The sequence below is a fragment of the Hemiscyllium ocellatum genome, chromosome 12, assembly GCF_020745735.1.
Source record: "Hemiscyllium ocellatum isolate sHemOce1 chromosome 12, sHemOce1.pat.X.cur, whole genome shotgun sequence".
Lineage (NCBI taxonomy): Eukaryota > Metazoa > Chordata > Chondrichthyes > Orectolobiformes > Hemiscylliidae > Hemiscyllium > Hemiscyllium ocellatum.
In genome coordinates, this window is record NC_083412.1 from 26,757,220 (window position 1) to 26,780,633 (window position 23,414).

At 41.1% G+C, this 23,414-nt stretch overlaps 1 protein-coding gene across 1 annotated transcript in view; it reads right to left on the minus strand.

Annotated features, from left to right (window-relative positions):
• Positions 1–9,239: 9,239 nt before the first annotated feature.
• Positions 9,240–23,414, minus strand: part of LOC132820699 (uncharacterized) — a 110,744-nt gene continuing 96,569 nt past the window's right edge. Inside the window, exons 11-12 of the mRNA XM_060832950.1 lie at positions 14,086–14,289; positions 9,240–9,520 (exon numbers count right to left, since the gene is read on the minus strand). Of these exons, the coding sequence (XP_060688933.1) occupies positions 9,336–9,520; positions 14,086–14,289 (389 nt within the window). The 3' untranslated portion in view covers positions 9,240–9,335. The remainder of the gene's footprint in view (positions 9,521–14,085; positions 14,290–23,414) is intronic.

A 23,414-nucleotide genomic window follows, 5' to 3' on the forward strand; every position in this document is an offset into this window, starting at 1 on the left:
TGTTAGGTGTAGGGGCTTGGGTCTGGGTGGGTTGCGCTTCGGTGGGTCAGTGTGGACTTGTTGGGCTGAAGGGCCTGTTTCCACACTGTAAGTAATCTAATCTACATGACAGAGATCCTATAATGGCAATGTCAGAACTAAAAGGTTTAATCTGACATTGTCCACGTAGGTGTTTAAGTAGGTTTTCATAATTCTGTCACATTCTGTGTCAAGAACTCACTTTGGTTAGCCTTGTTAAAGGAATTGGAATATTACTGTAAATAAATCTTGCTTGCGATGATGTAAGGATCTGGTGACGCCACACATGGTATGCTATGTGTACCTAAGGATAGATACATTTGCCCGATGAGGTTGAGACAAAGATTCACTGGGATGTCAGAGTGAATCGAATTGAATTTACTGTCACATATTCCGAGGCACAGTGAAAAGCTTTGTCTTGCGAGCAATACAGACAGATCACAGGGTTATGTAGCATAGATAGTGGCAAAAACAGTGGCAAAAACAAAAACACAGGTACAGATGAATATTAAGAGTTTGTGAGTCCATTCAGTATTCTAATGACAGTGGGGTAGAAACTGTTACGAAACCGGCTGGTGCGTGTTCAGGCTTCTGTACCTTCTCCATGATGGTAGAGGTTGTAGAAAAACATTGCCAGGGTGGTATGGATTTTTAAGAATGCTGGTGGCCTTTCCTTGACAGCGGGCCTGGCAGATGGATCCTATAGATGGGAGGTTGGCCTTTGTGATTGTGCAGGCCAAGTTCACCACTCTCTGTAACCGTCTCTGATCGTGAATGGAACAGTTGCCATACCAGGTAGTGATATATCCAGACAGAATGCTCTCGATAGCACACCTATAAAAGTTGGCAAGGGTATTCACCATCATGCCAAATTTCTTCAGCTGCCTGAGGAAGAAGAGACGTTATTGGACCTTTGTAACCAGTGTGTCCACATGAAGAGTCCAAGAAAGCTTGTTGTGGATGATGACTCCCAGGAGCTTGACACTCTCCACTCATTCCACCTCTGTGCTGTTAATGTGTAGGGGTATGAGTAACATCCTGCCAAAAGTGAGTTGTCCTATGAGGAGAGATTGAATTGAACGACCTACATTTTCTGGAGTTTGGGAGAATGAGAGGTGATTTACTAAAAAGTACATAATCTTCTTAAAGAGCTCAGCACTATAAATAATGAGAGGCTGTTTCTTTTGTTTGAAGAGTCCAGATCTGGGCCTCATATTTTCATGATAAGGATGACAATATGGAGAAATCTTGCTCTGAGGGTTATGAATCTTTAGAACTCTGTACCTCATAGTGCCGTGGTTTCAGTACATGAAAGAATGGAATCAACATATTTTTGACATGGAGGTGCTGGTGTTGGACTGGAGTGGACTAAATTAAAAATCACACAACACCAGATTATAGTCCAACAAGTTTATTTGGAAGCATGAGCTTTTGGAGCGCTGCTCCTTTGTCAGGTGGTTATGATATTTTCTGCACTAAAGGAATCATGGGATAAGGGGATAGGAAAGGTTAAGGGGAATTAGGACATATCGACCATAATCGATCTGTAACATCCTCCTGGGGCAAAATGGCTACCTATCTTCAGGTGCTTATGTTTGCTGATTCTGGTGACTATCTTACTAGCAATGACTTGCTTGTATGTTTCTTTGAAGTTGACAAAAATAAACAATATGTTTTATTGCTGAAGAAAATCGACACACTGTCAAAGTTTTTCATCTTGCATTCATCAGGACTGGTGCAAGAATACCAAATTTCAAAGGGAACAACAATTTATACAGCGGACTGATGGAAAAATAGACTTTGATTGGTCGAGGCATTGCCAGAGACTGCACCTGTGAGCAGTTATTCCTTAAGACAAAACAAAGAATGGTGGATGCTGAAGACGTCAAACAAAAACAGAAAGTGCTGAAGAAGCTCAGCAGACCTGGCAGCATCCAGTTCTGAAGAAGGGTCACTGGACTTCAAACGTCAATTCTGTTTTTCTCTCCACAGATGCTGCCAGACCTGCTGAGTTTCTCCAACAATTTCTGTTTGTGTTTCAGTTAATCATAGAATCCCTACAGTGTGGAAACAGGCCATTTGGCCCACCAGGTCCACAATGACCCTCTGAAAAGTATCCCACCCACACCCATTCCCCTACCCTATTACGTTACATTTCCCCTAGCCTACACATCTCTGAACACTATGGGCAATTTAGCATTGCCAATTCATCAAAACTGTACATCGCTGGTCAAAACCCATGCATACACAGGAAGAACATGCAAACTCCACACAGACAGTCACCTGAAGCTGAATTGAACCCAGGTCACTGACACTGGGAGGCAGCAGTGCTAACCACTGAACCATTATGCTTTTGTTTAAATTCAGAGGAGACAAGTCAACTCTGATCGGTCGAGATGTTGCCATGGGGAATGCATCAGGTATTTGGTATTCTTGGGTCTGTCTTGATGAGAGGAAAGCAGTGGTTGGTTAAAATTTGGAAGATATTGCCTGAGAATATGATGAAGGCAGCTTCAATCAAGGAATTTAAAGAGGGTCCTGGACTGTACTTTTTGTAAAAGAACAATGTGCAGGGTTAAACAGAAGAAGGTAACATGACCAGGACAGGCACAAATAGTGAGAGTGAACTAGAAGAACACATACATAGAGAAATTTCTTCCTGTAAAAATACGAGGACAATCATACTAGGAGACTTTAATTATCCCATATCAAATGGGTTTCAAGCAAAATAAGGGGCATTAAGAGAGTACTGTGTCTAGGAATTTTTTAAAAAATAAAACACAAGGCGCCAAGCCCCAACAAGAGCAGACACATTTCTGGATTCAGTTTGGAGAAATGAAGATGGGCGGGAGCATGAAGTGACAGTGGGCGGCCATATTGGGGATACTGACCACAATTCGGTTAGATTTAGTATTATTATGGAAAAGAACAAGAGATAAGTCAGAAGTAAAAGCATTGAACTGGGGGAAGGCAAGTTTTACAAAACTGGGCAGTAATTCGGCTGAGGTGGACTGGACAGGATTGATAAAGGATAAGTCTGTGGTAAACCAGTGAGCAGTGCTAAGAAATGAGTTCCATAGGGCACAAAGTAGACAAGTTCCCTCCAAAAATAAGAATGGTCCTGACCAGTCTGGACCCCCCCCAACCCCCCCGCCCCCCCCCCCCCCCCCCCCCCACCCCCACCCCCGCGCCCCACCACCACTCTATGGTGATCTAGAAAAATACAGGGAAAAATTATAAACAAAAAAAAAAGCTTTTAGTAGTCGCAAAAAACTTCACACTATGGATAGCCGAGAGGAATATAGAAAATGCAAGCATCAAGTCAAAACCAATCAAAGAGAAGGCGTGAAAAAATTCTACCAAACAAGATAAAGGAAAACTCAAAGTTGTTGTACCTGAATATAAACAGCTAAAGAATAGTTAAGGAAATTTCTCAGAGATGAAGAAGGGAACTTGTGTGAAGATGCAGACGATATGGGAAGTAATTTGAATTGTTTTTTATCTCTGGATTCACAAAGGAAAGGAATGACGTGGATATAGAATTCCAAGAGGATCAATGTGAAATATTGGGCAAAATAATCATCACAACAGAGGAAACATTAGAAATGTTGGAATTCTTGCAAGTGGATAGGTTGCCAGGTCTGGATGGATTGCACCCTAGAATATTGAAGATGGTCAGGGAGGAAATAACAGATGCTGTAAGGATTATTTTTCAATCTTCACTAGACACAGGTGAGGTGCCAGAGGACTGGAGGAATGCAAATGTGGCTCTGTTGTTTCAAAAGGGTACAAAGGAAATGCCAAACCACTATAGACCAGTTAGTCTTACTTCAGTTAAGGGCAAATTGTTTGAATCAATCCTGAGAGATCGGATAAACTGTCACATAGAAAGGCATGGACTAGTCCGGGATAGTCAGCATGGCTTTGTTAGGGAAGGGCATGCCTTACAAATTTGATTGAATTCTTTGAGGAAGTGACAAGGAGGATGGATGAGGATTGTGTAGTGGATGGATTTTAGTAAGGCATTTGGCAAAGTCCCACATGGCAAACTGGTTAAAAAAGGAAAAGCCCATGGGATGTAGGGTAATGTGATGAATTATCTACAAAGTTGGCTCAGTAAGAAGAAACAAAAGGTAATGGTCAATGGCTGCTCTTGTGAATATAAAATTGTTTCAAATTGTGTTCCGTAGAGTTCAATGTGGGACCCCTGCAGTTTGTTTTGTACATTAGCAATTTAGAATTGAACTTTGGAGATCTACAAATGGCTCAAAACTTGGCCATGTAGAGGATAGCTGTAAACTCCAAAATGATATAGATTGCTTGGTGGAGCGGGCAGGAAAGTGGAAGATGGAGTTCAATTCTAATTTGTGTGAGGTAATGTATTTAGGGAGGTCAAAAAGTAAAAGGGAATGCACAATAAACAGAAATATACTGAGAGAGGATGATGAAGTGAGAGATCTTGGCATGTAAGTACATACGTCCCTAAATGTAGCAGCACAGGCAGAGAAGGTTGTAAAGAAAGCATATGGAATGCTGCCATTCATTTTGGGAGAGGTACAGAATACAAAGGTATTCTGTATTATAATGATGAAACTGGATGAGACACTGGTGAGGCCACACCTGGAGTATGCTGTGAGGAAAGTACAGAGAGGATCTACTAGAATGTTGCCAGAACTGGAGAATTGTATCTGTGAGGAGACATTGGAGAGGTTGGGATTGTTTTCCTTGGAACAGAGAAGGCTGAGAGGTGATGGGATTGAGGTACACAAAGTTGTGAGGGGTAGAGATAGAGGAGACAGGAGGAACCTGTTTCCCTTGGCAGAGAGTTCAAAAACCAAAGATTATAGATTTGAGCTAAGTGACAGAAGACTTAGGGGGGACATGAGGACAAACCTTTATATGCAGAGGGTGGTGGGTATCCAGAATTTGCTGCCTGAGTTAGTGGTGGAGGCGAAGATCCTAAAGCCTTTCAAGAAGTACCTAGATCTGCGCCTTAAGTGCTGTACGCTGCAGAACTATGAGTCATGTGCAGGAATGTGGGATTAGAAAGGGCATCTGGGTGTCTGTGGGTTGATGTGGACAAGATGGGCTGAATGAGCACCTTCTGTCCTGTATCATTTCCATGGTACAGTAGGAGTAAAATACTATTTCAAAGAGCTCCTCCAAAGTCACTTGCAACCTAATCAATGGACCCATCATGGAGACGGGGCCAATCATGAAAGTCCCCCTACTACCTTTTCTTCCTGATGCCCCTCCCTACATGGCAGCCAGCCCATCATGAGTCCCAGGTTCCTAAACCCCAGGGAATGTCCACCTCTGTCCTAATGGGCAGTTAATGAAGCAACCCTTTGCCAACAGAGGTGATATGGAGTTCTCAAGACTCTCTATAGACACTACCTGGTCTGAGTGTTTCCAGCACTTTCTGTTCTTAAATTTCAGATTTCCAGCATCTGCAATATTTTACAGAAGGATGATAGGCTAAAGTTGGCACTCGATTCAGGTCTCTCAAATTACAGAAAAGGAAAATGATGTTCTGTTTATTATTACATTGTTCTTTGTGTGAGTTTGCAAATTTGTGTGCAAATTGGCTGCCTTGTATTCTGAAATTACAAAAGTGATTATAATTCAACAGTACTTCATTAGTGGAAAGCATTGAAGACATCAGGCGGATGTAAAACTTGCTAGATAAATGCAAATTTTTCCTCTTCCTTTCTTACGTCAATGGAGAATTAACTTGTATTTTAGCTCTAACACACAAAATTAAACCAAACCATTTAGTATGTTAGTGAATAGAATGGAAATTTGCATCATAACAGAATCCACCAGCACCAGTTATTCACCAGGCCAGGAACAGACTGCTTACAGAATTTTTAATCAATACCACACTGATCAGATTCTGATTTTAGATTTAACTTTAGGCACTGTTTGTTTCTTTCTTTCCCTGAAGTCATTTTCCAATGATCCATCCAACAGCTTTTCCTTTGTGGCTGCGTCATGTTTCTGAGAGAATTAATTTGTTAAACTTGTTGTAACACCTAGTTTATCAGCTGTGCCTTTCTCTTCAGCTGCCTTATGTTAAAAGTTACCTTTCTCTGTAAATGTTTATCCAACTCTACCTTCTTTGTCTGCTTGCAATTCAATGTCTGGCTGACACTTCAAGTGAAAGTTAATCAGTCAACTCCCAGGAAACTGAAGCACTTGGTATTGTTGTATTTTGACATATAAGACTTAATTATAAAAAAGCCTGACTAGAAGCTTTGTTGTTTGTCTGCAACCTCAGTATACAGGCCTATAAACAACAAATGACCTTGTACCTTTAATAATCCATTCTTTGACCATCTGCAAATTCCATACAACACATAACATGATTTTCTTTTCAACCTTATTCATTTCTTTAAAGAAAAGCAAACTGCGTCTTGGCTCAAATCTGAGCATGTGGACTTACACAGGTGAGTAGTCAAGTATGTAATGCAACAAATGGACGTGCCTTAAAACAGGAAAGTAAATTTAAAAAGAATCATCAACACACTGTAACATTGAAAGACAAATATGAAACAGATCTTTTGGGTAATTCCATCTTTGAAAATGATAAGTGATGTGGACACATGACCAAACACTGAATTGGAGGCAAAACAAAGGGCTACTGTCCTGACCAGCATGGAAAATTTAATTATATTTATACTTGTGATCTGGAATATATTTTCTGAAAGGATGATACCAACAGATTAAAGAGGATAGTTGATAAATACTTAAAGTCATAAAGCATGGAAACAGACCCTTCAGTCCAACTAGTCCACAATGAATATGTTCCCAAACTAAACTAGTCCCACCTGCCTGTGTTCGGCCCATATCTCTCCAAACCCTTCCTATTCACGTGTCTGTTCAAATGTCTTTTAAATGTTGTAACTGTCCCCGCATCCACCACTTCCTCTGACAATTCATTCCACACACAAACCACTCTCTGTGCAAAAACTTGCCTCTCATGTCCTCTTTAAATTTTTCTCCTCTCACCTTAAAAATATGCACTCACCTTATCTAAACCCTTCATGATTTTATAAACTTCAGTAAGGTCACCCTCAACCTCCTATGATCCAATGAAAAATGTCCCAGCTTATCCAGCCTATTTTTACACCTCAAAACCTTCATTACTGGCAACATCCTGGTAAATCCTATCTGAACCCTCTTTAGTTTAATAATATTCTTCCTACAACAGGGTGACTAGCACTGCACACAGAACTCCAGATAAGGCCTCACCAACATCCAGTACAGCCTTAACATGACATCCCAACCCCTATACTCAAAGATCTTGAGAAAGAAAGTTTTGCTGTGTTGTGTGGCAAGATGATTGTATGTGAGAACATAAGAAATAGAAATGGGAGAGGGATGTTCAGCCTTCAAACCTGCCTTGCTATCTATAAGATCATGGTTGATCTGACTCAGACCTCAACCCCTCTTTCATGTCAGCTCCTCACAGTTCTCAACTCTTTAATGTTTCAAAAATCTATCTACTGTACATCCCCTAAATGTTTCCAGTAAATCTCGCCTCCACACCACTCTGGGATGGAGAATTTCAGATTTTCACAACCCCCAAAAGAAGAAATTCTTGAGCAGCTCAGTTTTAAGTAAGTGACTCCTTCTTATGTAACAATGTCCCTCAGTTTGAGACTCCTTCACTAATGGAGACATTGTTTCAACATCTACCCAGCATCTTGTATGTTTCAATAAGCACACCCTTATTCTGCTACACTGAGTAAAGGCCTTAACTTGTTTAACCATTCTTGATAAGTCAACCCCTTCATCCCAGGAATCAGTTCTCTTTTGAATTGTCCCTAATGTCAGTATGTCCTTTATTAAACTGGGGACCAAACTGTACAGAGTACTCCAAATGTGGCCTCATCAACACCCTGTACAGTTATAACAAGACTTCTTACTACTTTTAACCTCCAACAGCCAAGCAATAAAGATCAAAAATTCCATTTGCCTTCTGAATGACTTCCTGCACCTGACTGCTCACATTTTGTATTTCATGCTGCTCTGCAATTTGTTTTGGAGCCTTTCTCAATTTAAATACTAGTCTGCCTTTCAATTCTTCCAAAGAAAGCACAGGACCTTACACGTTCCTACACTAAAGTGCATCTCCTTGGGCTTTGCCCATTCACTCAACCTGTCTATATCCCCTTGCAAATCCCTGACGTACTCATCACAATATCCCCTTGCAAATCCCTTACGTCCTCATCACAACATACCCTCTCATCTACTTTTGTATCATCAGCAAATTTGGATAAATTATACTCTGTCCCTTCCTCCAAGTCATGCATACAGATAGCAAATAATTAAGACTCTATAACTGATCTAGGCACTCCACTAGTTGTGCCTATCTAACCTGGAAAAGATTCATGATGCTGAACCTCTGTGTTAACAATTCCACAATCCATACTAAACCTTTACCCTCAATACTGTTAGCTCCTATCTTAGGAAATAATGTTTCATGTGGCACCTTCTGGAGAACTCAAATAAATTTGCGAAACATGACTTCCCTTTGAACAAGCCATGTTGACTGTTTTAATTGTTTTGTGCTTTTCCAAATGTCTATTTCTTCCCTCTTCTAAGCCTGATCCTCTCCCACCTTGCCCCAGCCCAGCAAGATAAACACAATGTTTCCTCTGTACAGACCAGAGTTTAAAACGTGGCTAAGCTATCAGCGATGTCAATGGAAACCATCACGTAGGTGGAAAGGTGGACCTGTCAGCCAGTTGTTTCTTGGTCAGGAAACTCCAAATTCCAAGAACTATAGCAGTTCATGGGAATATTGTGACAAACCTGTGACCTCATTAATGATACTATGAGTTTAATGATAGCACAGATAAGCAGTGTTTCATGGCATTATTGATACAGAAATTTATATGGGTATTGGACTTCATCAAACCACATAAAGCAACTCCTAGCTTTATGCGCTAAGAGGCAAGTGTCAACTTGACACAATGCATCCATTATCTCAATGTTGATTTTAGACAAGGTCTGTTATTATGCAGATGAATGTTTTTCACAGTTGGAGGAAACACTATATGAATATTTCACTGTTGCATCATCCATCAACATTGTTTACTAAAACTGAAGTGAAAATATAGTTAAATCCTGTATCTATCACAAATGGTACACAGAAAACAATACCATCTTTTAGATAATAATGCCCACTTTAATAGTCTTCGCATTAAACTCTTCCACATTTTCATTCCACCACAAAATGGCATAAGATTTATTTATGATATGCACATAAGACCACATAATCAGAGCCAGTGGTATTTTGGTCTTACATATCATTCCAAATCTGTTTGGGTCTTAAGTGGTGATGAATAATGTTTAAGGAATGACCTCCCTTGGGGTGTCTTCTTAAGTTCATATCGGAGACAACGAATGACACCGTTAATTGCATCAACGCACACTTTCCAGTCTTTACCATCCTCAGTCAAGTCGAAACCTGGGAAGCAATCCGTTAGGAATTCTGAGGAAAGATGGAAACCAGTCAGAATTACATTTCAATTTGATGAGCAACAGCTTAACAAGTTCTAAGCGGTGCTGTGTTTTTCTTAAAGTGATTAAAGAAATATAAAAGTGTATCTAAAGGGGTTCAGTTGTTTCTTTGGGATGCGGACATTGCTAGGGAGGCCAGCAATTGTAGCTGGTCCGTTATTGCCCTTTGATAAGAGGGTGGTCAGCTGCCTTCTTGAACCCATTGCAGTCCAAGTGGAGTAGGTATACTCACAGTGCTGTTAGGAATGCAGTTCCAAGATTCCGATGCTGATGGACCAATGAGGTCATAATGAAATGGGAATGAGACTTTGAGGGGGATTTTGTAGGTACTGGAGTTCCCTTGTACTTGTTGCCCTCATCTTCTAGGTGGTAGAGCTGGTAGCTCGGAAGGTGTTGTCTAAGTAACCTTGGCAAGTTTCTACAGTACATATTGTGGATGTCACACACTGTAGCATGAAATAGGACTGGATGCTTTAAGTGGTGCATGGGATGCTAATCAAGCAGGCTGCTTTGCCCTGGAAAGTGCTGGGCTTCTTCAGTGTTATTGGAGCTGCACTCATTCTGAGCTGGTGAGGAGTATTCCATCACACTCCTGACTTGTGCCTTGTAGATGGTGGGCAGGCATCTGAATCACTGCCATAATATAACCAGTGGGGTATTTCAAAGGGCAAGCCTTAGGGACCTCAGGTACGTGCAGGGACTTAAAGCCCCGACAAGAGATATCCAATTACCATTCCAGCAGCCACCCATTCACACCCTGGTTTCACCTGGATGGGTGTACAGATGAGCAGATATTTCCCTGGAGCAATGAGTTAAGCAATCACAATATTCATGTGGATTTTTTTAACCAAGCAGACCTATATCCTGCTCTGTCCACAACTCAACAGGGTTATTAAGGTGAGTGCATAATAGGGAATGTTTCTAAGTAAAGCTGGGGAACTGTTGTCATGGCCAGTTAAGCCACTGCTACTCATAGCACTTCTTCTCAGACAGGATTCTAATGCCCAAGAAAAGGGCTCACTGCAAAGCAACCTTCCCCCTCCCACCCCCAAATGCCGAAAGATGTCAACAGCTTCCAAAGCTGGTCCTGAGCCTGTATTTTCAAAAGGGGCCATCAATTGCAATTTTACCCCCTTAGCTCTGGACTTACTCCTATTGTCTTTAGATGGTTGGTCCAGGTCACTTTCTGGTTAATGGTAACCCCCACAATGTTGGTAGTGGAGGATTCAGTGATGGCAATGCCACTGAAGTCAAGAGTGCTGATGGTTAGATTCTCTCTAACTAGGAGATGGTCATTGCCTGGCATTTGTACGGCATATTATTTGCCAATTGTCAACCCAAAGTTGAATATTGTCTGCATTTTGCTGATGCTGGCATTGATTGCTTCATTATCTAAACATCATGCGGTTATCAGTTATAAGACTTCTGGTCGTATAATGGAAGCAGGGAGGTCATTGATGAGGCAGCCAAATGTAGCTGGGTCTAGGGTGTTATGCTGAGGAAACCCTGCAGCCCCTTTCCCAGCCCTCCAACAACCACAACCATTCTCCACTGTGCAAGGACAGACCCAAACCAGTTGCAGAGTTAGTCAGTCACATGTTGATGGAGAAGGTTGTGGGTGAACCCTTGCAAACTGCCAGAAGATCATCTGGTGAAGGTGTTGTGGGGAGAGAGAAGAAAAAGCACAAATGCAGGAAACTGTAAGTAAATAAAAATTCTAGTCAATGCATAGCAGCTCGATAACGATAGGTTAATAGTTCATCTTTGCATATTCATCAGATCTAGGATAGTTGAGTTCAAAGTCACTTTGTGCAGAATTGATGGGGGCAACAAAGTTGCCTGTCACACAAACCCAAATGATGCTGTCATTTGCCCTGGAAAAGAAAACCTCTCATCCTTGCCTGGTCTTGCTTATGTGTGCTTCCAGTTCCACATTAATTTGGATGACCAGCCAATCAGGTTAATCAATCTTGTACTGTTACACAAGGAAGGTCACAGCACCCTGCTCTTTTTTTTAAGACTCTCCTCTCGTCAGTCAAAACAGTTTTATTTTTTCCTATTTAGCATGCCAATTAAACTTATAGTTCATCAGATTAAAAAAAGCAAATTCCATTCTTTTCTTGGATGATAGAGTGCAGTATCATTAGCTACTCCCGCTAAAAGAAATGAATGCAACATTAATCATGAAGAAATACAGATTATGATTTTGCAAATAGGGGGATTGGGAACTGTCCACACAGAGAGGGAGATAAAGGCTCAGGACCTTCAGAGTCACTTTGGCTGTTAGGATGAAAAGACCTGGGCCCACTTGTTTAGCTATTATGTTGTTTCCTCTGTAATGATGAAGCTGCACATCTCCTCGAGTTTTCAATGAATCGTTGTTGTTTTAAATCGCTTTTCCTCAGCTAGTTTCTGAGCTTGTCAGAAATTGAGGAAGAGGGAGAGAGAGCATGAAGAGCTGCCTGTATCCTTCTCCTTCAGCTTTGTTGCTCAAGCCATGTATTGAACTATGGTCCATTTGTAGACTCCAACAAACAGTAAACCGTTCTTGCAGGAAGTACTGAGGACAACAAGGATATGGAATATATTCTGGGGCTTCAATGTCCAGATTCAAGAATGCCTTAGCACTGTTGAGCCTGGACGAAGTCCTGAAAGATATAGCAGCTAGATTGGATTTACTGCAAGCAGCATAAGAAAAACTCACTTGATCTTGTTCTCACCAAGATGTACACTGCATAGAAGATAATGGTGTGGCTGCTGGACCCTAATCATCTCAATGTCAAACCGTCACTGCACAAGTTCGCCAGACCCAATCATCATTCAGTGAGACATGGGCTGTCTGAGACAGTTCGTGCTCACTGAAGACCATGACCACAAGACTGACAAGGTTGAGAAAGAGAAAAGCTGTTCCCCTTTACTATTTTCGTATAAAGATAAGCTGCATAATCATTTGGCTCTGAAAGATTATGGTCGAAACTGCATTAAACTCCATCCAATTGATGTCACCCAGTCTTTGGATGGAGATGAAGCAATCTAGCACAAAGTCTTGATGGAGACAGACGTATCATTTCTGGCCCATCATGGATTTTGTAATCATGCCTGAATAGTTAATGATACTTGTTACTGTTGTGCAATAAAATTGTCTTGTGGTTAAGACAACTGCCTCTTCTCATTAACACTCAAAATGGTTTATACTCTACTGCTGCTAAATAGATAGGCCCTTAGACTCAGCATAAAGAAGAGGATTACCCCACCAGAGGCTGTCTAACCCATTGTAGTTTGCTTTTCAGAGTAGAAAGGGGCACAAGCCACCAGCAGGGTGTGTGAGGATGCCCATTTTATGCACCAAGTGATTATGATCTGGGATTCATTGCCCACAAGATGGTGGAAGCAGAGGTGGTCGATGATTTCAAAAGGAAATTGGAAAGGCATTTGAGGAAAGTAAAGTCACAGGGCTATTTGGCTAGAGTGAGTGAATGGGACTGACTAGACTACTACAGAGGGCTAACATTGACTTGATGAGCTAAATGGCTTTCTTCTACACCATTCTACGATAGGCTTGGAATGATAAGTCTTCGAGGAGAAAGTGAGGAGCCCTTCCTGAAGAAGGACTCATGCCTGAAACGTCGACTCTCCTGCTCCTTGGATGCTGCCTGACCTGCTGCGCTTTTCCAGCAACACATTTTCAGCTTGGAATGATAAGTGACAGGTAACCTACTATACAAGTTGTCAGGCAATGACAATTTCCAACAAAACTGAGCCCAACAAATTCTAACTCCTTAATGTTCAATGGCAATATAACATTGGTGAATCACCCTATCACAGTGGCGAAAGTGAGGACTGCAGATGCTGGGGATTGGAGTTGAGAGTGTGTTGCTGGAAAAGCACAGCCAGTCAGGCAGCATCCAAGGAGCAGGAAAATCAACATTTTGGGCAAAAGCCCTTCAAAGGATGTGCTTTTCCAGCACCACACTTGACTCCCCATCACAGTGCCAACATTCCCTGGTGAGTGTCTCATGTTCTGACTCTCCAGTGGTCTTTCAATAACTGCTCAGCACAAGTCAGGAATGTGATGAGGCCTTCATCACTAGCTTGGATGGGTGAGGTTGCAACAATCATCAAGAAGCTCCACACTCTCCAGAACTTGCCTTTTGCCATCCGAAACATCCGCTGCATTGGAAATACATACCTAAGCATTAGAATTAGCCTTGCATTTAGCCAACTGGCCTTGTGGGGAACTTGTCAGTACTTGCAAGCTTTTCACTATTCATGGCAAAGTACATGCCAAAATGAGGAAGCTACACTTTGGACCTCACTACCACCTTCTCAGGAAGCATTGCCCACATCCAATGAGTGAATATTAGAACAATACATTAATCATGAAGAAATATAGATCATGAGTTTACAATTAAGTGGAGTAGAGATTGTCTTGTATAGAGAGGGAGATGTTAATTCCATATACAAAGATGTAAATTAAGTCTTCTGCTTGAAAACTAGATTGAGCACTGGACTAAAGGTACATCGATTATAGCTCACCTCGAATAGCATTTATCTTATTACAGTCAAGAGGAGCTTTTCCTTTCCGAATTGCTCCATACACGTTACTCCTGAGAAGAATGCTGTCTGGGAAGAGGTGTCTGATGAGGAAACGGGCTGCTAATTCAGGCCGTGCTCTCTGCTTGGCAAGATGGATCACAGATGCCGGTAACTCCACTTTCCGGTCAGCTCTACCGAGACACTCTTGTAACAAAAAGATAGGTTATATTGAGTCAAAATATGAGTGCATAGGACCCCTTTCCAATCTGTGAAAGAGACTTCGGTAAAATACTCCACACCCATAATGGGAAAAGATGTGAATCAGCCAACAGCATTTTACAAAGGCTATTCAAAGCTTTTCCATAGCCGATGTATTAAAATGGAAAGGACAATCATTGCTCTACAATCCATTCAATTAAACTAGATGTTTCAAATAAAAGCTTATAGGTTTGTTGCAACTCAGATTACTCCTGATAAGCATTTCAATGAAAAAGCATGGATGATAAAAGCATTGACTGGGAGGTTAGTTTTACACCTGCTCATAAATGGCAGCCACATTATGACATGTTTGGAACTATCTCACAATATATCATGCAATCTATTATCAAGTCTTTATTAAACTTCACATTGTTGCTAGTCTTTCTTTAAAGCAACCATAGAAAATGCAAATACTGAAGTGATTGCCTAGGCAACTGTTGGGATAGTGAGGAGGGCTTTACAATTATTTGACAGCCAGTCCAAATGAGTCCAACATCAATTTCTCTGGATTTTTTTCTGGCGCACCCTTTCAGTGGCTCATAAAATATTGATTGTCCACAGACACTGCATCTGACTGATCTGTCCAAAATAAGATCAGGGTGGAAGATGTTTGTTGATTAATATTTTTCACAGGATGTGGGTATCACTGGCTAGGCAAACATTTATTGCCGATCCCTAATAACCCCGCGGGTAGTTAAGAGTCAACCACATTGTCACACGTAGGCCAGACCAGGTACGGTTGGCAGTGCCCTTCCCTAAAGGATATTATTGGACCAGATGGGTTTTTCCTGCCAATGGTTTCATGGTCATCATGAAGCTCTTAATTCCAGATTCTTTTTTATTGAATTCAAAGTCTATCATCTGCCACGGTGGGAATCAAACTCAGGTCCTAAGAATAGGTCTCTGGATTAATAGCCTAACAATAATGCCACTAGGCCATCATCTCCTCATCATCAAGGACATGTATGGAACGGCCTTGGAGATAGTGACACATGCTTCCTCACACCTGGTTTAACATTACAGCTCTCCAAGTCTCATGCCGTTGCAGCTATCACCGCTCCTCCAGACTTCCCAGTCTTCCTCTGAAAGCCAGACTCTCATGAGCCCTCTCCCCACCAACCAGGGAATGCCTAACTCTTAACTGCACTCACCAAGGACACTCCCACCAGTGGACCACACCACTATTGACCCTTTCCCTACTGCAGCATCAGTGGCCTCTGACTCTCACCAGCTCTCCCACACCCGGCAACTGGCATCCTCACTTTTCCTGACTGTCATTTCCCTAACCTACTGTCTCCCTGAAAGCCATTTATTTCTGTTTCTGCAGACTCACCGCTGTGACACCAGACCTTGAGCTGATTTAAACCACCCCCCATCTCACTGCTTCTCCAATCACAGATTGTTTGTGGAGGTAGCAGGCCTCTGATTGGATGAGCAGTTCCTCCAAACCTCTTCCAGTCACACTTATCCATATTTTAAACATGATTTGGAGGTGCCAGTGTTGGACTGGAGTGTACAAAGTTGAAAATCACACAACACCAGGTTGTAGTCCGACAGGTTTAATTGGAAGCACACTAGCTTTCGGAGCGCTGCTCCTTCATCAGGTGATAATGATCACCTGATGAAGGAGCGTCGCTCCGAAAGCTAGTGTGCTTCCAATTAAACCTGTTGGACTATAACCTGGTGTTGTGTGATTTTTAACTCTATATTTTAAACAATGACTTGGCTACCACACAGGACCCCTTGAAGGGGGTGGACTGTGGTCTGCAAGCAGCCTGTTGGATAAATCTCCAGTGCAATCAGACTGTAACCTCATTGCAATGGTGAAACTGAACTTATTCCTTTATTCTTTCATTAAATGCGCCAATCCCTAATTGTGCTTGAGCTGTATAGCTAGCTTGGCTATTACAGAGGACAACTAAGAGACAATCACATTGCTTTTGGGTCTGCAGTCATATGTGGAGTGGATTAGGTTGAGATATTGTATTTCCCTCTTTCAAGGAAATTAGAGAACCAGATGAGATTTTATGACTACCAATTTCGTGTGAACATATTAATGAGGAGCAAAAGTAGGCTACTTGATCCTATGCTTCTCTATTTAATAAGATTGTGAGTTCGTGACTGAACTAATTAGTCCACATTCCTGCCTAACCCCCGATAACTTTTCACCCTCTTGCTTATCAAGAACCTAGATAACTCTGCCTTAAAAATATTAAAATATTCTGCCGTCTTTTGAGGAAGAGAGTTCTAAAGATTCAGGGCAACTGATGCTTGAACTGCTCAAACCCATTATCCTCATGCACATCAATCGCTAATAACAGAGCAGACTGGTTTCCCAATATTGTTATGTGGTTTGCCTTTTTGACACACTAACGTCTGATTAGCTGATTTCTTTTCAAGGCATTTGGCTTTGACTTAAAGGAGTATTTTCAGCTTTAACATCATTTTCTGATCAGTGTTCTTGTACACTCTTATAAATGCTAAATTTGCTCAGAACTGAATTTGACCGATTCTGCAGCATATCTCCAGCAATGTACTCATCACAGAATCCCGACAGTGTGAACGCAGGCCATTTGGGCCATTGAATGCATACTGACCCTTTGAAGGGCATCCCATCCTAAGCTACCCCCCTACCTTGTCCCTGTGCCTATATGGCTAATCCACTTAGCCTGCAAATCTCTGTGATACTACAGGCAATTTAGCATGGCCAATCCACCTAACCTACATGTCTTCATACTGCAGGAGTAAACCGGAGCACCCGGAGGAAATTCACGCAGACACAAAGGGAACATACAAACTCCACACAGACAATTGCCCAAGGCTGGGATTAAAGCCAGGTCCCTGGCTCTGTGAGGCAGCAGCAGTGCTAGCCACTCAGCCGTCCTGTTGATAATTGTTGTCCCAGTTTTCTTTCACATTTATGTGCTCCAGGTAAGAGTTGTCAGTGTAAGGATTTGGAGAACCATATTACAGGCGTAAAGTGCAAACATCAAGAACTCTTCGATCAACTGCAAAACAATGAAATCAAAGGTAGATTCTCATCAGCTTTAAATGCTGAAAGACTTCTACTGCATCAGTAAAACATTTGAGAAATTTTCTACATCAGTCATTTTTCAAACTTGCTGAATGAAATAGTCTATGAAAAGCATATGTTGTGGCTTGGGCATGAACTGTATAGAGATCGCCCAAACATGTTGCTAAACTGTCTGGATTATAATATTCCATTTCCCAGGATACAGCTGATTCTCTTTGTCAGATGTCTCCTGTTGGCTGATGTTATTGTGAGCAGGTATTTCAGTAAAATAATGTACAATTGGGACATGCTGAAGATGGAATTACATGTTTGCTCAGTTTAGATCTTCATTGTCATGTATGATGCATTAAATCTTACATTGATATTTTTGCTAAAAAGTGACACTTTTGCTGAAGGTTTTGTCATCAGGACAATTCACAAGAATACCAGTTCAAGGAGGAAGCCACTTTCTGTCTGCAAAGAAATGCATTTTGCATTAATATATGTGACTTCCCAGTACTCACAAGTCATCGCACTGCAAGCCTGTCTGACAGTGCCAGTATGATGCTAGTTATGTCAAACTTACATTCCAAAGTCTGATGAATCATGTCAAACAGTGTATCCCTTTCGCTGGTCACAACAAGCAAGGTATTGACTGTATCCAACCAGGTGCACTTGTAAAACACCCAACAAAGTCCAACATGAAACCAAAAGAGAAAATGCTGGAAAATCTCAGCAGGTCTGGCAGTAACTGTAAGGAAAGAAAAGAGCTGACGTTTGAGTCTAACTGACCCTTTGTTAAAGCTTTGACAAAGGGTCAGTGAGACTCAAAACATCAGCGCTTTTCTTTCCTTACAGATGCTGCCAGACCTGCTGAGATTTTCCAGTATTTTCTCTTTTGGTTTCAGATTCTAGCATCCGCAGAAATTTGCTTTTATTAAAGTCCAACATGAGGTGTGATTTTACAGTGGGACAGCATTTGCTTGATAATCCAGATTGTGTGAAGAGATATGCCAACAACCAATTTGTGATTGTGAGATATGATACACTTATGTGTGCTACAAAATACAGCTATATAGATCACATCAGACCTAGCTTTCTTTGCACACATAAAGAATATGTACATACAATGCTGTTTCAATTCAATAAAATAGGTGACAGCCATTCATTGGTTCATCTTTCAGGGCAATGCCTTGATCATTTAGACTCAACTGCCTGGTTTAAAATTTAAACAAAACCTGGCAGTAAGTTGTCAATCATCCCTAACTGTTGCATTTTCCAAGGCAATGCCTCTACCAGAGTCCACTTGGCATCAATCATTCTTCTGTCATGCTACATAAATATTTGTTTACCCCCTGAATTATTCTTGTAGTGAATTGAGTACAAGGCAAAAAGATTCAAACAAATGAGTCTTGTTTTAGCAAAACTCAGGTTCTTTATTATTGAACATCTATTCAAATTAATGTTCATTACCTAGCTTTGACCCAATCACAGCAGTTCATTACTGATCATAATTTGCACCTTAAAAAACAGGGAAGTCTCTTAATTTGAAAAGCTCCCATCAGCACAGACTGAACAGAAAACATGAAAAAAAAATCAACCAGGATGGAACTGTTCAACAATACACCAGTCAATTTAATTCTTCAAAAGAACTAACCAAGAAGTACCATAATATCTCTCTTTTGCAAATACATTTATATGCTACTCAGACATTTTAGAAATAGAAGCTTTCTGGATCAATCATGTGTCCACCTTTTGTAGGAGAAAACAGTAAGTCAGGTAGAGATTCCAGGATATTAAAAAGACCTTGTTGGTATTTTAGACAGACCCATCTCCAGCAAAAATTAATCTATGTTTAAAACAATGTTTGTAAATCAAAGTTGTAGACAATGTACTCCATTAGGGAAATTACAATAACACTCAAGTTGCAATACCATCAAGGACAAAGCAGCCCATGTGATTGGCACCCATCTACTACCTTCAACAATCACTCCCTCCACCATTGACAGCAGCAAAGTACACCATCCACAGGAAGTACTATGGCTTCCTTTGACAGCACCTTCCAATCCAATCCTCCACCAACTCGAGGTATAAGGGTTGCAGGTGCAGGGGAACACCACCACCTGCAAGTTTTCCTCTCAGCTGGCTTGGAACCATATAGCCGCTTGTTCTGTGTCGCTGGATCAGAATCCTGGAACTTTGTACCTAATAACTTAATGAGTTTAACTACCATGTGCACTGCAGCACTTTCAGAAGGTCAATTCAGTATTTTCAAAACACCACTAAATGCTTGACTTTCTAGCAATACCCACATTCTATAAATTAATAAATATATGTTTTTAAAAAGCATACATGCATACATCCAAATGACATGCAATGAATAGTACTTGGACCTGATGACTTGCTTGGTACCTCTGCAATACATATGCTGCAGCATGATCTCCATAAGAAAGCATGTTATTCAGTATTTCATTTGTAAGCATCGGGAACATTACTCAGAGATTCTCAATTTCTTAATAAAGTGACTTTTAAAGCACTTCTACAATGTTTAATATTACTGTGTGCTGAATGCATGCGTGTATGTCCAACAAGTCAATGTGATGCTTCTAGTGTGTGGGTGAAGTGAGTCTGTGTGCTTTCTAATTGAGTTTGTTAGTTCATTCTCATTTTAAACCTATATCACTGGCTAGCAGCGACACAAAAATAGGAGACAAAAGGAGAAACCTTTGTATGTCCATTAATGGCCTCTTCATTGGCAAGTCCTTAGCTGTAAATATAAGATGTTGCTCTGTAATTTGACCTACCAAACTATGGAGGCATTGCAATGTAAATGAAAGGATAGTCAGAAAATTAATATGCTGGGAATATATTGTGACGTGTTATTAACAATGTGTGCTCCATTTTCTTTGAGATGCAAGGCCTTGTATTAAACTGCAGCATTTAGTAACATAGTTCAAAATGTCAAGGGGGAAGCAAACAAACTGGTGGCTGGGATGGTCACAAAGGACAAATCAAAAGAACTGCAGATGGTTATAAATCAGAAACAAATACAGAAATTGCAGGAAAAGCTCAGTAGGTCTGGCAGCATCTGTGAAGAGAAATCAGAGATAACATTTCAGGTCCGGTGACCCTCAGAACTGTCCGAAACATTAACTCTGATTTCTCTTCACAGATGCTGCCAGACCTGCTGAGCTTTTCCAGCAACTTCTGTTTTTACCCCCAAAGTTGACTTCACCAGTCACTGATTCCTATTGCAAATTTTTGAACTGAAGCCAAAGAAAACCAATGATTTTTTTCAGTGGAAGCAGAGCAACAATGCTGGAAAAAAGCAACAGATTTACTTTGTAAAATGTAGCAAGCAAAACGATGTCACGTACAACTGCATGAATGGAACCAAACATCAAAAATCTAACACTGCTTGACATAAATTCCTGAACAAAATCCATCAAGAAATAGAGTTTATTTTTATTAAATTCACAGCTGGAATGAATTTAGCTACATTACAAGCAGTAATACTTGCAAAGCAACAGAGATACAAGAACACGAACAAAGAACAATAAGCATAGGTACAGGCCATTCAGCCTGTGCCAATACATATGACCCTTCCACACTAAAACAGTCTTCACTCAAAGGGTCCATATCCCTCTATTCCCTTCCTATTCATGTATTGATCTTGAACGCTGCTATTGTGTCTGCTTCCACCACCTTTTTTGGCAGCATGTTCCAGGGACTCACAACCCTTTGTGTAAAAAACGTGCCTCACACATCTCTTTTAAACTCCCACTCTGTGTAACTTGAACTCTATCCCCTCGTAATTGATCTCTCCACCATGGGAAAAAAGCCTCACACTTTCCACTCTATCAATGCCATTCACAATCTTATAAACTTCTATCAGGTCGCCCCTCAACCTCCTGCGTTCCAGTGAAAACAAACCCAGTTTATCTAATTTTTCTCCATAGCTAAATTCCCCCAGACCAGGCAACATCCTGGTAAACCTTTTCTGTAGCCTCTCCAAAACCTCCCCATCCTTCTGGCAGTAGGATGACCAGAAGTGTACATAATATTCCAAGTAATCTTGAGATAACTACCTTTGAGGTGCTACATTTCAACTTTCTTCCCATTTCTCTATATTCCACTTTTAGGATTTCATCCCTTTTCTTTCCTATGTCATTCATGCCATCATGTACCATGCCCACAGACTGTTCACCCTTCCCCTTCAAATAACCTGCAACTGCTCCGAAACATCCAGGATCCTAGCACCAGAGAGGCAATACACCATCCTGGACTCTTGTTTATGGCCACAGAAACACCTATCTATTCCCTTTACAATTGAATCCTCTGTAACTATAGTATTTCTAAGCCTATCTCTTCCTCCCTCTGCAGCAGAGCCAACCATGGTGCCATGAATTTTGCTGCAGCTGTTATCCCCTGAGAGGCCGTTCCCTTCAACAGTATCCAAAACCGTATCTTTGTTTTCCAGGGGGATAGCCACAGGAAATTCCTGCTCTGGCTGGTGGTCACCCATTCCCTTCCTGCCTGTAAGGAGGAGTCTGAGCCCATGGTGTGACCACCTCTCTATATATACTATCCATGATACTCTCCACCTCATGAATTATCTACAGTATCTCCAGATGCCGCTCCAACTCCGAAACTCGGGCTTCCGGGTACTGCAGCTGGAGACACTTCTTGCACACATGCAGGTCCATTGAGCAAGAGGAGCAGTGGTGCAGGCAGTGAAAAATCTGATGAAGAAGACATATGATCTCGATGTGACTGTGACAGCATAGAAAACGACGTGTTGTTGATTGGTAGAGGTCAGTATTTTAGGTCATTGAGGTAGTGCAGAAGACAATTCTTTAGACCATCTGGCAATTAGGAACCGAGTTGAATGTATCCTGCAGTCATCTTTCAGACTGCAACGCTGTTTCAACATGATATTTTATGCATCATTGTATGTTTTGACTGTAGATGAACCTTCCCATCTATCACACTTAGGCTGATATTTTTTATTGCAAGAATACGCAGAATAACTCAGTCAGCAATTATCCTGGCAGACAGTGGCAAAATAGTGTAAGATGCCCTGAATTGTTTGGTTATCTGAAGCCTTGCTTAAAAGTGATGCGTAGTAATTCTATCATCGTGCTCATAGTTACGAGCTTCCTTGTTTCTGCAATTTACTTCTGTCTGTAGCTCACATTATTAGAGAATATCCTTGGTGTTGAAAAGCCATCCTTGTAGTTTAGCTTTGTCTTACAAACTGGCATTGAGGATTGTCTTAAATTATGTTATCTGCTGTTTGGAACTTGGATATTATTATGCATGATCCAGTCATCTTGTTTACTGCTCCGTTGTGCACTGATGAAGCAGAACTGAAGTCTTGGCATAACCACGGCATTGTTCTGAGTATCTATTTGGTGCCAACAGTGAACTGCTATACTTTGGGAATTCAGGAATATATTGCAAATGCAATGTCCTGCCATGCTGTGATTGCTTTCCAGCAGAAAAAAAGTGATGAAGTGTTTGCCCTGCCGAGCAATTCATTAGTCACCTGCTCAAGGCATCTGTTTGCTACAAATTGGTTTACATTCAAGTCATCCCTATGGTACCCTGCAAGGGATTGAAATGGACTTTGGGCTCCTACTAGCAGTGTTGTCTGCAGGCCTCCTTACAGTAGACAGCATAGCTCAGTAACTGACTGCTTTCTGAAACACAGCTATACCTGTGGTTGTTCTTGTGGCTATAGCCGATATGAGAAGTCTACCTCATGTAATCAGATGTCATTGGAATCCGACATTTGTAAGTCCAATTCAGCTTGATTGACAATTTAGGCTGTTGGGGATACTTTTTCAGTTTTGTTTAGAGGAAAATAAAATAAGTTTTGATGTCGAATAATACATAAATACATGAGTATGTTCCAACATAATTTTCCAAAGTGCTGTCAACACCATTCAATGTTAAAATACCTTGATATTCATTGTGGATGGTCTGTGTGCTCTAAAGCATATTTTTACATTAGTCTGTCTCCCCATGACATTGTTCACTACATTTATTGTAGAGA